The sequence below is a fragment of the Apiospora marii genome, assembly GCF_038362585.1.
Source record: "Apiospora marii strain CBS 49790 chromosome Unknown utg000013l_segment0_segment0, whole genome shotgun sequence".
Taxonomy (NCBI): Eukaryota; Fungi; Ascomycota; class Sordariomycetes; order Amphisphaeriales; family Apiosporaceae; genus Apiospora; species Apiospora marii.
The window spans coordinates 925,461-939,019 of NW_027117384.1; the positions used below are offsets into that span (position 1 = coordinate 925,461).

Here is a 13,559-nt window from a genome sequence, read left to right on the forward strand (position 1 = left end):
GCTGGCTCTGGTCATGACCATGGGCTGAAGCAAGCTGTGGGGTGCTAAGGAAAGGAAAGCTCGGGGTAAAAGGAATAACCTGGGAACTCTCTTATCCCGGCCAAGGCACCGCCGCAGCAAAGTAGGTATGTAGGTACCCAAGAGTACAATTGATACGAGCAGAGGGTCCCCGTATATTTTTGCATTTACCCACTCTCCCATGCACCAATCCATCGGGTCTACCGGATTCAACCAGCCGGTGGAGTGCCATTGAGCTGCAGCCCGCCCTGAAGCTAGCCGAAAAGTACGTTCAGCTCAGACCATTTCGAGGCCCACCCAAAAGTACATACAGCATTATTATCGTGACGCTGTAAACGCGCTTTCCTGTGCCGTCGGGCCAGCTCAACGCCGAGATTGTCAATTGACTGCGCCGTTTTGGATGATGAGGATCAACCGACGCGGCGGCTCCGGCGGGTTCCCGGAAGAACCTATACAGAAGTACTGGTAAATTTGCTACAGGTATGCACTTTGGTTATGATTTCGTCCGGTTAAGGTGGATAGGCTTGTGTCGCCTAATAGACGCGCGCGGAGTACCTGAGAAGCCGCGCTGCTAAATTTGACGCAGTAGGTAAGTACTTGACTTGCTTTAGGTAGTTGCATCCCGTTCACCGCTTGCCCGACCTGGTGGCCCCAACAACAAACGCTTGTTTGGTTAGCATATATCGAAGCATCGGCATCGACATCGACAGCTAAACGCCGACGACAAGACAAGAGCATTGTTGTGCACGGGCGAAAAGAAGAAAGCGAAACCTAAGCCCGGGACTACTTTGCAGCAAGTCCTCATGATGTGCGGGCTGCCTCGCAGCACTCTTGGCCGGACAACATAATGGCAGACACCAAATGGAACGCGGCCAAGCGTCGCGTATTCCAGTCCGTCTTCCACACGAGCTTCTCCCAGCCAACGCCTACATCTACTCCCTCCCTCGGATACTGGGAGCCCGGACAGTCCTTTGGGGGGCCCCTAGCCTCCACTCCGCAGAAGAAAGCCGATCCGTCTTCTTTTCAAGAGCCGCGCTTCGCCTTCTCGCCGGAGAATCCCCATGCCAGTGACCAGACGCGCTTTGACCGCTCCTGGCACGCCGTGACTTCGCACATCGCCCTTCCGCCTTCTGTCACAGCGGAAGACTCCTTCGGGCCTCTGCCGAGCCCCCAAGATGGTGACAATGACGGGCTGTTGATGAGCGCGCTGCACGACATCCTAGACCCGGCCGGGCGCCTGCCCCTGGCGACACACACCGAGGATATCCTCTCGTGGCACACGCAGCAGGTGAGACTGCACTTCGTCAACCATGTCGTGCCGCTCCTCTCCATCTGCGATAGCCACGCGGACCAGACGCAGGTGCTTCTGGGGAGCATGCGCACGCTGGAGGCTGCGCACAGACAGTACGTATACGGCCTGTCACTCGTCTTGCGCGGCATGGAGCAGGGCGACGCGGACACCGCCTTCGCAAAGTTCCGCCGCGACCTCCACGCAATCGTGGGCAACTCGGTGTCCAACCCACTCATGGCAGCCCTGAGGTCTGTGATGGGGCGCTTGATGGCGACTGTGCTCGGAGTTTACGGAACACCAAGCACCCGACAGCAGGATGCCCAGGACTCCGCCGAGGTGGAAGAGGCAAGGCGTGAAGTGCTACAGCTCGTTGAATCTCTCTACAAGATCGGACTAGCGGGCGAAAGGTTTCAGATTCTCTTTGCGGAGATACTCAACGAGCTGATGATCGCCTATCTATACAAATCATTCGCAGGCGTGTGGGAGAAGAATACAGACGCTTATGCAGTGCATCCCAGACCGCGCTGTGTAGAGCAACTGATGGCTTGGGTGGAAGATCGGTATGCTAGGTTGGCTGTCGAGGTGACTAACCAGCTGGACAATGTCCAGGTATCCTGGACCGATGTTGAGAAGTGGAAAGAAATCGCCCTTGGTCGGCTTGCGGCACTACGAATCACCGAGCTGTTCGACATCGTTATGAACTGGCCCGACAGCGAAGGGGGTGTAGAGGACCTGCGCTACGCCGTCACCACCCCGAGACGGCGTCTCCAACTGACAGATGCGTTCTCTAGTGCACTGCAAAAGCGACTGCTGCATCCGGGCCGTTCAACGCTTGACATTCTGCGCACGTACATCTCCATGATCAGGACTTTCCAGAAGCTGGACCACTCCAGAGTACTGCTGGACCGCGTAGCTTACTCCCTCCAACTTTACTTGTGTACCCGGGAAGACACTGTGCGCATCATTGTCACGAGTCTGCTCTCGAGCCCCAAGGAAACCTTGTCCGAAGCGCGCAAGGTTAAGCTTGTCGAACTGGTAGAGTTGCTTCATGATCCAAATCAAAACCGCAGCGAGCGTCAAGATGACGAGTGGGACGACCTTAGCTGGGTCCCGCCACCCATAGATGCTGGATTGAATTACAAGCGGCGTAAATCCGAAGACGTTATCGGCACGCTCATTGGCGCCTTGGGCTCGCCGGAGGTCTTCATCAAGGAGTTCCAGAACATTATTGGCGAGCGGCTTCTCTCCGACCAGGTGGGCTTTGAACAAGAAGTCGTCGTCCTGGATCTGCTCAAGAAGCGCTTTGGCGAATCCTCGCTGCAGGCATGTGACGTGATGATCAAGGACATCCAGGACTCGAAGAGGCTTGACGGGGTCATACACCGCGGCGCCGTCAACCATCCGGACAATGCCAAGCATGACTGGACGATCCATACCAAGATCCTGTCGCGGCTATACTGGCCTGACATGGGTGAGGAGCCCTTTGTTGTACCTGAAGGCATTGCCCACATGCAAAAGATGTATGAGAACATCTTCCAGCACCTGAAGCCCACACGCACCCTCAAGTGGCTCAACCACCTCGGCCAAGCCAAGGTGGAGCTCGAGCTCGAAGACCGTACCATCAGTGAAGACGTCCAAACCTACGAGGCCGCTGTCATCAGTGCCTTTAGTGAGCATGCTGTCAGTGGGCGAAGTCCTAGCTGGACTTTCGACGATTTGTGGATGCATTTGCAGATGGATGAAGACCTCCTCACGGCCGCTCTCCGGTTCTGGGAGCGCAAGCAGGTGCTCCGAAAGCTGCCCAGCGAAGAGTACGTGGTGATGGAGCGTCTGGAGCCCGCCGAGCAGCAGCAGCTGGCGTCGGAGAACCAGACCTCTGCGTCGGGAGGAGCCAGGGGCGGCCCTTCGGCCAGCAACACGGCCCCGGGGCCGACGCGCAAGGCCAAGCCGGGCATGAGCGAGAAGGAGAAGGAGAAGCGACAGGTGTACTGGCAGTTCATCGTGGGCATGCTGACCAACTCGAGCCCGGCGATGCCGCTGGGCCAGATCGCCATGATGATGAAGATGCTCATCGCCGACGGGTTCCCCTGGAGCAACGAGGAGCTGCAGGAGTTCCTGGGCGACAAGATCGCGGACGGCGAGTTGGAGCTCGCGGGCGGCAAGTACAAGCTTGTTAAGAAGTGAGCAGATGCATAAAGGGGGAGTCTACGGTGAACCCCTGAGGCTCATGATATGATCATGTGAGGTAGACTATAAACATGAGAAATGAAATCAACATAACTGTACGTTGCCTTGTGTTTCGGGATAACGCCCTCAAAGTGAGCGCAAAGTAGGGCGAAGATCGCCCGGTTTAGCCGTCTTCAACAGAGACCTCGTCGTTGCTATCCATGTGTTGTATCTCTTTGGACTGCTTCACTGGGTTCCCTCCGTATTTCAGGTACTCGACGGCTCTTCTTGTCTTGTTGGCGAGAAGTACGCCATACGAGCAAGAAGGTGAGCATGTGGTGCGTAGTTGGATGTCTGACAGGGGCGGACGGCTAACGGCCATCGCCGGAGGTAACAGTCGGAACCACTGTGAAGGGGGGGTTTTCCCCCATAGCCTCATGGTAGCCCTTGGGGTTGCTAGGTGATGTTGGCGACGTCAGACCGTCGACCGTGGTCTATCCCATCGAGTATTCGATGGTGCCACTGTGGGGGAAAGGGGTTTCGAGCGAGCGAGATGTACCAGGTAGAAGGGCAATATCAACATCAATTTTACACCAGTATATCGACCCGCATAGAAGCAGGACCCAACAAGGGAGGAAGAAGAGTATATGAAGTCATCCATGGGTATATTTCTCCATTGCTATATAAGATAGCTTCTGGGCACACTCGCTGTGGGAAGTTGGCCATTGCGGCTCAATGCCCAAGGGTAACGTGCCCGTCGTACCCGCCTCAAGACTCGGAGACAGAAACAACGGGCGTTCTTCGCTGGGACGTATGGTCAATATATCTATCATACGTAGATGAGGAGAGACCGGGTTGCTCGAGAGCATACGCTGCGAGGGAACTCCCACCTATATACCTGAATGCGTGTGTCGATTTCACACCCGACTCAAAACTACGAGGAGCATACGGAGAAGTATCCATGGCCCTCGACATCCATGGTATATGTAGTAGCATGTGATAAACGGCGTGCTGCAAAGTCGGCGTTCATGGCTCGAGGGTCTTGGTCGTGACTTGGTCCAAAAAGGGTGCTTCTTTTTCCTCACATTGTCGCACATAAAAGCCATCCATGATTCCCAGTCAGATGCTACCCACTCCCCGATGCGTGTTTGCCGATATGGAATAGACTTCATTGATATATATTGATTAAGATGTATACAGAGGTGCAAACATGTACTCAAGAAATGTCCGCTGCTAGAGATGCGTCATTATAAGCAATACATCCTTAAACTGGGATACAGGACTACCATCTCACTCTCAATCCGATTTGCCCCCTTTATGCCTATGGCCCATACACATAGCTAGCTACCTGGAAAACTCGGGAATGGGTATGGTTACCATGTTCAACTAGCTGGCTCTGTCGCTATGATGTAGACCATCGCCTTATGACGGCGCCAGGAGATGCCTTGTCCCGATCCGAAGTTGCCATTCTTAGCGAGCATTGTGCTGACCAGAAAGAGAGGCCTAATTGCAGATGGCCAAAAGTGGACAACGGTACGTTGATGGTGACCCAACAGCCTACTACATCTGCGTGGTGGCACATGGCACCTGCCCGAGAGCTGGACATGATCGGTCGCGACAAGGGGGCATTTTACCTAGAATCATGCATAGCTCGAGGTTTCCCTTGTGGTCTGTATCTGCAACTGGCCTCGACTCGTTGTGGAATTCAAGACTTGGAAGTATTGAGTAAGGGATGCCTCGCCCCCCTTGAGGATCGGCGCTCGGGAGAGGTGCGGTCAAGGGTTCCAAACCACTGGCCAGACTGGTGGTTGACTGTGTAGGTCACATTTACTAAGATGGTTCGCAAATAGTCGGCAAATCACAAAGTAGTTGGCGAAAAATAGACGAGTTCTGTGCAGTGGCCGGCCGAACCTCTTGAGGGGGCAACAATGGTGGCATGCGACGTGGTAGCGTATTCCTCGTTTATTTAGTTTGTTGCAAAGCGACAAAAGCGACCGAAATACCCCGGCAAGCTTGGCTTCTTCAGTCGCATGAACAATGCTACCGTTTGTTAGTCAAGACCGCTATCGTCGGGTTTTGTGGTTGAGTCAGAACGTATGATCCATGGCGTGCAAGGCTGGTCCTCATCATGATATAGATAGATCTCTTGGTGGGCGGGGGGCGCGACGGAGCGAGGGATGCGGTGTAGGGGTGCCTGTGTCTAGCCGGGCACTTTTTTCTTTCCCTTTTTGCCCTGGTTTTACTCTGCCACCATGGAAGGTGGGTGTGGCTTGGAGACAAAGAAAAAAAATTAATAAAAATAAAAATCGGGCGACTACAGTCATGAAACGCTGTTTGAGGAATTCGTAGTCCGCAAGCCAAGTTAACCACATCTTATTTTGGCAGCGGGGAGGAATGTTGTCTCTCGCCTTTTCCCTCTTGTTTCCGGGCCCTTGCAGCATTAGGCTGAGTTAGTATTGATGTAATGCAATGTGTAAAAGCAGTCTAGGGCGTCCAGCTTCGAAAGAGAGTCGCAGGTCGGCCCCCGCTCCGACAATGGACAATGGAAGGCCCCGAACGACGACGGCGTTAGAGAGTTGCTGTCACTGCTGCTGTCACTGCTGCTGTTACTGCTGCTGTTACTGCTGCTGCTGCTGCTGCTGTTGCTGTTGCTGTCTGGCGAGCCGAGCCTCTTGGGCCAAACGGTGACTTAGAAGATGCCGACAGTTCCGGGGCCGGATAGGGTCTGAAGTGAGATTGACTCTATGTCATAACGAAACGAGGTGGACATTCCATTGAATAAATACGCACATTGGCTTTAGAGTTGTTGGACCACCCAACCGACTCATCCATGTTGGATCTAAGTTGCAACACGACTTGGAATCAGGGCAGCCAGTGGTGGTAGTAAGTTTGTCGGTACACACATACGAGAAGCCAACACTGAATGGACATGGCCAATATACTGGTTGGAACCCTGGGCCGATCAGTCCAATAGTTGACCAATGGCTGTGTTTCATGGCCAAGAAACCTTCCAAGAACAACAAGGCCCGGCCTCCGGATGCGCCAATCAACTAACGACCACCGACTGAACTTGGCAGCTTTGGGCGATCGGATGCAACAGTGACAAAGTATGTACATGTTGTACGAATGGCGCTGGATGAGTCAAGCAGGCATTGAAGTGAGAGAGGGATGGCATTCGCGCATCTTGTGTGTGCTTATGTCTATCGCCTAAGGCTGGCTGGCTGGCAGCTTGTTGGTGGGGAAGGGGGAGAAAAGAGTCCCATGATGACAGAAACTTGTACATAAGAGGTAAAGACGAACACGCACCCCTCCCACTCCCAATAGTTTCAACATGCCAAGTTTCGTCAGTTTCGCTCGCCTGGAACGAAACACGGTTTATTACAAGGCGTGGTGTAGTCGCAACGTCAAAGCAAAGCAGAGGCCGTCAAGGTGCCACGGAGTTGGGAGTCACGGACGGATAAGGCCCAGTCAGGCCAGCATCATTTTTGTTTAGCATTTTGGCGCTGGATCAAACAAAAGCAGCCAGCCCGGCTGCTGCCCCTCCAACCCTCTTGCCTTATCGGATAAGCCCCGAACCCGAATGAGAGCGATGACATCCCCTCGGTTGCTGGCTTGACTCTGACCTTGAGTTAAATAAGTTGGTTCAAATCAGCCTACCTCTGCTCTTTCTTTTCGATGGGCTTTCCGGACTCGGACGCTCATGGAAATGAGAAACACTTGACTACAACCTACCGCATCATACAACGGATGTAGTCAAAAAACCCAGTCCAGGGCCACAAGTCTAGTCAGTCGGTTGGGTCTCAGCGACCGACCAACGCAACCCGGTGAGTAGCAAAGGCAGCAGAGACAAGCCGCCAAGAGTGTCAAATATGGCCAAGCAGGAAGAGGAGAAGAGGAAGAAGAAGGAATGAAATCGACGAGTCGCATGGAAAGGGAGTCGGATCTATTGGCGAATCTGAGTTACCTCGTGTTGGCCGATAGGCGAGCTACCAGCTCAGTTGGCCAGCCCGGAGCACATTACTCTTCTGGCTATTTGGGGTGGTGGTGGCACGCAGGTTAGTTTGGTGGTGGCAAGCAAGCCTGGGGTGCGGTACGTTTCCGATACCCATGCTGGTTGTTGGCCAATTCAATCTGCTGAGCCGGGAACTGCCAGATTGAATCATTGAGCTGAACACACGTACTACTGACTGCGTGCGTGGTTACTTCTCTTGCGTTTTCATTACCAACTTGAGTCAATACTAGACAAGAAGCAAGTGGCCAAACTGGGCGAGGCCTGAAATGAAATTGATTGAAAGGGCCGGCCGGGCCTGCTCATATATGACCTGACCGTCCTACGACTGGGTCATCGAGATGAAGCGTTTCGTGGTTCAGGATGACGGACCTGGGACGACGACGCAGCTTTTCATTTCTCTCGTTCATTCCTACCCTGCAACCCTGGTTCTCCCACCGTTTCCCATCAGCTGTATGTAGCCTACCCTGGAACTACAGAATCTCGCAATTCTGGAATCCGAAATCCCATATGCGCCTTGGGCGGCTGAGGAAAGCAGCGCCCGGCATGGCCACCGCTAAGCTAAAATGTGCGGATTCAATACGGCCGGCTGTTGTGTCATGGACATCGATGCGACTTGTTGCAAGCTCATGCGGATTACCAGTCTGAAGACCACTTTTTTTTTTCGTTACTCATAGTTGACAAGGGCATCCCATCCCGCGCCTTGCAACACCTAAAGGTGAGGGTAGCCGCTGAGCCAATGACAAGTGCAACCTGAAAATACGCCCTAACGGGGTGCCCTTTTTGCCTATGGCGATGAAGCAATACTGGGGAGCTGTTGCTGCGTTATATATGATGCCATGTAATAATATCGGGTCTGGACTCTTTTTTTCACACACTCTCTCGCCGCTGTTCGGCCGGCTGCTTGCTGCTGCTGCTGCTGGCTCAATCCAGGCAGGCCAGGCATAATACGACAAGTGCGTCTCATGCAACAAACCACCAGATGGACGAGGGGTCCGTGGAGCAAGAAAAAGGGCCAGCAGCCACAAGTGTGTTTGGCCTCTTATCTTCCACTTCTTTTTTTTTTGTTGTCACATGGGTTCCCGTTGCATTGGCCGAGACGAGTATGACGGACCATTCAGGCACTTTCTGCTTGTGCTATCCCTCCAGGCGCCTCCATTTTCTCTCATTCCTTGCTCATCATTACCGCTCGGTGATGGGCTGCGCTCGAAACCGACGCACGAGACTAAAAACTCAAGACACGACACTGGGGACTCTGGCCCCGGCACCTGGAGTCGAGAGGGAGGGAAGAAGAAAGAGAGGAGAAAGAAAATCCAACAACTTTCTTAGGTGCATTCATTCGCATTCCATTCCCAACTCCAAAGCAAGCATCCCATCCTGCCAACTGCTTGCCCTCCACCCCTACCCGCTCACTCAACCATGCCCGTGCCTATGCCTATGCCATGCTCAGTATGCATTCCCATGTTCCCCTGTAGGGGCTTTTTATTTTCTGTGTTCTTCCAATATTGCGTGCTCATTTAGCACACTTTAGCCATCGACCCGAACATGCTATTTTCAAGTTGTGCGCCGCATTTGCATTGGTAATACGGCGGCAGACTGATAAAAGCAGGTGGCCTAGAGTTGATACATGTAGAAAGCCTAACGTGTAAGTTCCATGGTATGTGGTTTGGTGCCCCATTTCCCTGCGGTTGTCAACGCCGCCCTTTTTTGGGTCCCCGGGACCCCAGGGCAGATTCCCCTCTCTTAATGGGGGCCGGTCAATGAATGATCAATCACTACCTACCTGGCCTACATTAATTTGGTAGTAGGCAGGGCCAGGCACGAAAGGTGAGGAACCCTTGAGGATGGAATACATGTACTTTCAGGGCCATGATTCTCTGCCAATCCTTGTCCTTACGGTAAGTACGCATGCACGTACAAGACGTACTTTATCCAGGTATGCATGGATAATGTGTAATGTACGTTCTCACTGCTACATGCCTACCTACCTAACCTCTTAGCGACCTCGTCTCTCTCTGTGCTCTCTCTCTCTGGCTCTGGCTTTGGCTCTGGCGTTGGCCCTGCCTTTCCGCACCCCTCACTTATTAACCTGCCTACACTCCTCCTGCCTACTGGGCCGAGCTGCTTTAAAACTACCAGTCCAAACTTTGGCTGTGGCTCTGGCTCTGGCTCTTCTGGGCATCTTATTTGCGGGTAGATACGCCCGACTGAGACTTGCTTAACAACATTAGTAGATACATGCTACTTGGGTGTCTATGGTCTCATCTATTCGATCAACTCCGTCCATGTTTCCCTCTCTCTCCGTTTCGCTCCGCTCAGTCGCAGGCTGGCCGTCCTTGTCCTAGCAGAGTAATCCAGAGCAACTAAAGTTCGCCAACCACTCTCGGGCGGTCACTTACTTCTTTCTCTTCCTCACTTACCTAAGGCTAAGGGAGAGTGCGAGCGAAAAAGCAGTACTTGCAGAGAGATACGGCGCGAGCAAGAGAGAGGCTTCCCTCCCCTCCATCCATCCGTCCTTGATCCAAAAGTGCTCCGACCTTTCCCTCGTCTTCTCCTGCCTCTACTCTACCTCTCTCAATCTATTGACCTACCTTAAACCTACCGTACCTATCTATCCATTAACCTAACTAACTCTCTTGCTTTCTCCTCCTCTTGATTCCTCTCTCCCCACTCCCTCTCTCCCTCCCTCCCTCCCTCTCTCTCTCTCTCTCTCTTCCCTCATCTACTCCCTCCCGACCACCTCTTGGTTGTCCACCGCATCACCACCCTCGTCGTCCCTCCATCCGCTCACTTGGTGGGTTTCTGACTTGGCCTGGACGATCCGGTTCCCAAGTCGACTCCCCTCCATCTCATCACCTTGTTCCCTCTCGCTCACCTATGACCACTTCTACATTCATTTTGTGTGTCACAACCAGCCTGCCGAAGGTATCAATAAGAAAGAATTCCATATCCCAGTATTGCCTAGACCTGTCTATCCTCGTGACCTCTCATCCCCACACGGACCTGTGCGGTGCATGAATGGTCCCGAGCTGGCATCACGTTCGCTCCTAGTGATTCATTCCAAGTCAGCATTGTGACATCGAACCAAGCGAGTACGCCGGCCACAAATTTACCCCTCCGTCCGTCCCGTCCAGTACAGCCAGTCCAGTCCACATACTACTGGCCTGCTCTGCTTGCGCTTGCAACCCAACGTCTTATCGCCGATTAACCGCCTTGCCTTGGCAAACGACCGGGGAGCCCCTCCCCCTCCAATCCGTGATCGACACTCAACCACCTGGTGGTGTGGTGCGACAAACCCCGTCTTTGCCTTGAGTAAAACTGTCGCAGGTTGAACAGCGCCAATCTTCCGCTCTTCCAATTTTACGCACAATCACGAGCTGGGTTGGAAAACAACGAGGCCACAAACAGCAGACTCGAGAAAATACAGAGCCAGGGGTGATCAGGAAGAAAGAGAAGAAGGGAAAAACAAGCGTATCAGCTACCAAAAGGGACGGCAGGCACGGACTGAAAGTCACTTACACGAAGTCGCCAGTTGCGTGAGCCGAAATCGCCAGGGCCGACTTCAGCCAACAGCAGTCACGAGAGCGTCAGTTTTACACCCAAGCTGCCGCTCTCCACGCTTGTCTGGCAGCCATGGATCCCTCAGCTATGGATTTCGTGATGCACCGGTCACCTTCCGAGCCATCTCGCCTACTACCGGACGCGATGCCGCAACACCACTCGCCATGTCCCGCAATGCGTGCGGCAGCTGCAGCCAACGCATCAGAGCAAAATCAAAGCCAGGGTCTGGGGGCGCCTTCTCGAATGGGTGGGAGACTGCACTATGACCCTGTTCACGGAAGCACCTCCGGCAGCAGTTGGTGGCAACAGCCGCCCCCGCAACAACACCAACAATATCCGCACCAACAGCAGGCAATGCCGCATCTTGGCTGGCCTCCAGCACTCTATCCGCCGTATGCCCGGACGACGGCATCCATGTACGCGCCGAATTACCCGCCTGTACCTTCACCTGGCGCGTCCAACCCTAGTACCGGGACCTCTTCTCACATTCCTCCTCGTATGCACACACATGAAAACTACAGTGGGCACTCTCACCCGCTCAGCCAGATGCACTCGCCTCCCACGTTTCATCATCCACCGACGATTCCCAGCTTAAATCGGATTGGAGGCACGGCGCCTGCTCACCACAGTCAAGGTTTCTCGACACATGGCAACAGTTCCGACTCCCACGTACCCCGTACCACTGGGCTGCCCGCGCTGCACCCGTTCTCGTCCATGGGGCCAAGTCAAACAACCCATAGGTAAGTCCACCATGAAATCGAATTTCATTGCAATACGTGTGGTTATTGGCCAAAGGGCGAAGTCTAAACGATGCAGCACACAAACATTCGGCAACAACGGTTCTTCGGATATGGATGCTGCACTACGCACAAGACAGGACACTGGTGATTCACAGTCCCGTGGGAACCCCGAGGCCGCTCGGTTTTCGCATGAAGGTAAGTTGGGAATGGCGACTGCTGAGGCGACGAAGCAACGAGTGACCTGCTTCAAACGCTAATCTGAAGCTTTTCAGACACACGAGCGAACACGGGCTTCAGGAGACACCAACCACCACAGCCGCATCAGCCATCCTCGCCGCCGGTGGCGGATCTTCCAGTGATGCATGCAAATTCGCCACATTCCAGAAGGCCAAGATTTCAGCCGTCTAGCTCGGAACCGTCCAGCGACGAAGATACGGATCCTGAGCATGATGCGCAGACGCTCAGGTTTCTGGAAGCTGTGGCCAATAACCATGGCGTCGGTTTCATGCCGACATATATGGGATCGGAAGAACGAATTCGAGCACAGCAGCTTTTGAGGGGGACTGTGCCGGGGAAGCGGGTGGCATCTAAGGGTGCCATAGCGTCCTTACAAAGCGTCGAAGTGTCCGAACTCACGGAGAGCGAAAAAAGTAAGTTGATTTCAACATTGTCGCACTTGCTGCTGCCGGCACTGACATTTCCAAGCCTGCATTATATGTTATAATGAATTCGGCATAGAAAACCCGGAGGGGGTCAACGAGGCACCCCTTCGACTTCCCAAATGTAAACACATTTTCGGCGACCATTGCATTAAAAAATGGTTTGAGGAGTCCGATAGCTGTCCGTATTGCCGAGACAAGGTTCCCTCGGAACCCCAGTTCCAGCACAGCCACCCACGCTCGCATCAAGCCATGATGCATCTCGTGCGCCAGCAACATGGGTTTGGAATGTCGCAAGCCTATGGTGGACACCGTCAAGTCAGAGGTGAATCCAGCTCCCAGAACCGCGCTGAAAACCCTGGCCGGGTTACTTCCCTCAAGTAAGTATACTAACTGACATCCACCATACACACATGGCGGCGGGCTTACTGACATGTGCGTGCAAAGTTTCGCCGAGCTGTATGAACAACCTCCTATTTTCCGCAGGTCAGATGGGTCGAGCTTCCGTTCGACATGGCAAACTTCCCCGGGCCGTCGTTCGCCATCGGCGGATTTCAACGACAGCCGTCGAAGAACTCGCGCTCGACACGGGAGTTTTAGAGGATCCCCGCCCTCGACGCGGCCAATGTCCTACACGGCTACATCTGGAGGACCTAACCCACCTGTGAGTATCGATTAGCCTGGGACCTCAATGAATTGGGGCTATCCATCTAACATGTGTCACAGTTCCCAAGGCAATACAACTCTAGCCTAGGACGACACTCGATGCAATTATCGAGTGCTTCACCCCGGACCAGGCCTCTGGATAACCCTGCGTTCGAACTGAACACGCCACCCGCCTTTGCAGGGGCTGAAGTTGGTGCCAATCATCCTACAAGGGGCTCCACGGATGCCTCAAACAATGGGAATTACCCGCTCCGCTCCGACTGGAGACCCCAATGGGGGTACGCAGCCCCGGATTTGGGAGATGGTCCTGATAACCGGCCCAACTTCCAACAGTCTCCGTAGAATGGCACTCGTAGGCCAAGCCGACAGTCGTATTGGGGTCAACGCTGAAACCCCAAGCAGCAGCTTAAGGGAGGAAGGCTCTCTGATCTCCCCGAGAACGGCAACCC

General features: G+C 53.8%; 2 protein-coding genes across 2 annotated transcripts; both read left to right on the forward strand.

Moving 5' to 3' along the window:
• Positions 1-865: 865 nt before the first annotated feature.
• Positions 866-3,493, forward strand: PG985_015433 (Cullin family protein; the record flags this gene model as incomplete). The annotated part of the gene is made up of 1 exon (XM_066835199.1): positions 866-3,493. The coding sequence occupies one exon, from the start codon at positions 866-868 to the stop codon at positions 3,491-3,493; it is 2,628 nt and encodes an 875-aa protein (XP_066676402.1).
• A 7,624-nt stretch (positions 3,494-11,117) lies between these two features.
• Positions 11,118-13,452, forward strand: PG985_015434 (C3h4 type zinc finger protein; the record flags this gene model as incomplete). Its single annotated transcript, XM_066835200.1, has 6 exons — positions 11,118-11,785; positions 11,841-11,980; positions 12,058-12,435; positions 12,524-12,824; positions 12,931-13,108; positions 13,171-13,452. The coding sequence occupies 6 exons, from the start codon at positions 11,118-11,120 to the stop codon at positions 13,450-13,452; spliced, it is 1,947 nt and encodes a 648-aa protein (XP_066676403.1).
• Between the last annotated feature and the right edge of the window lie 107 nt (positions 13,453-13,559).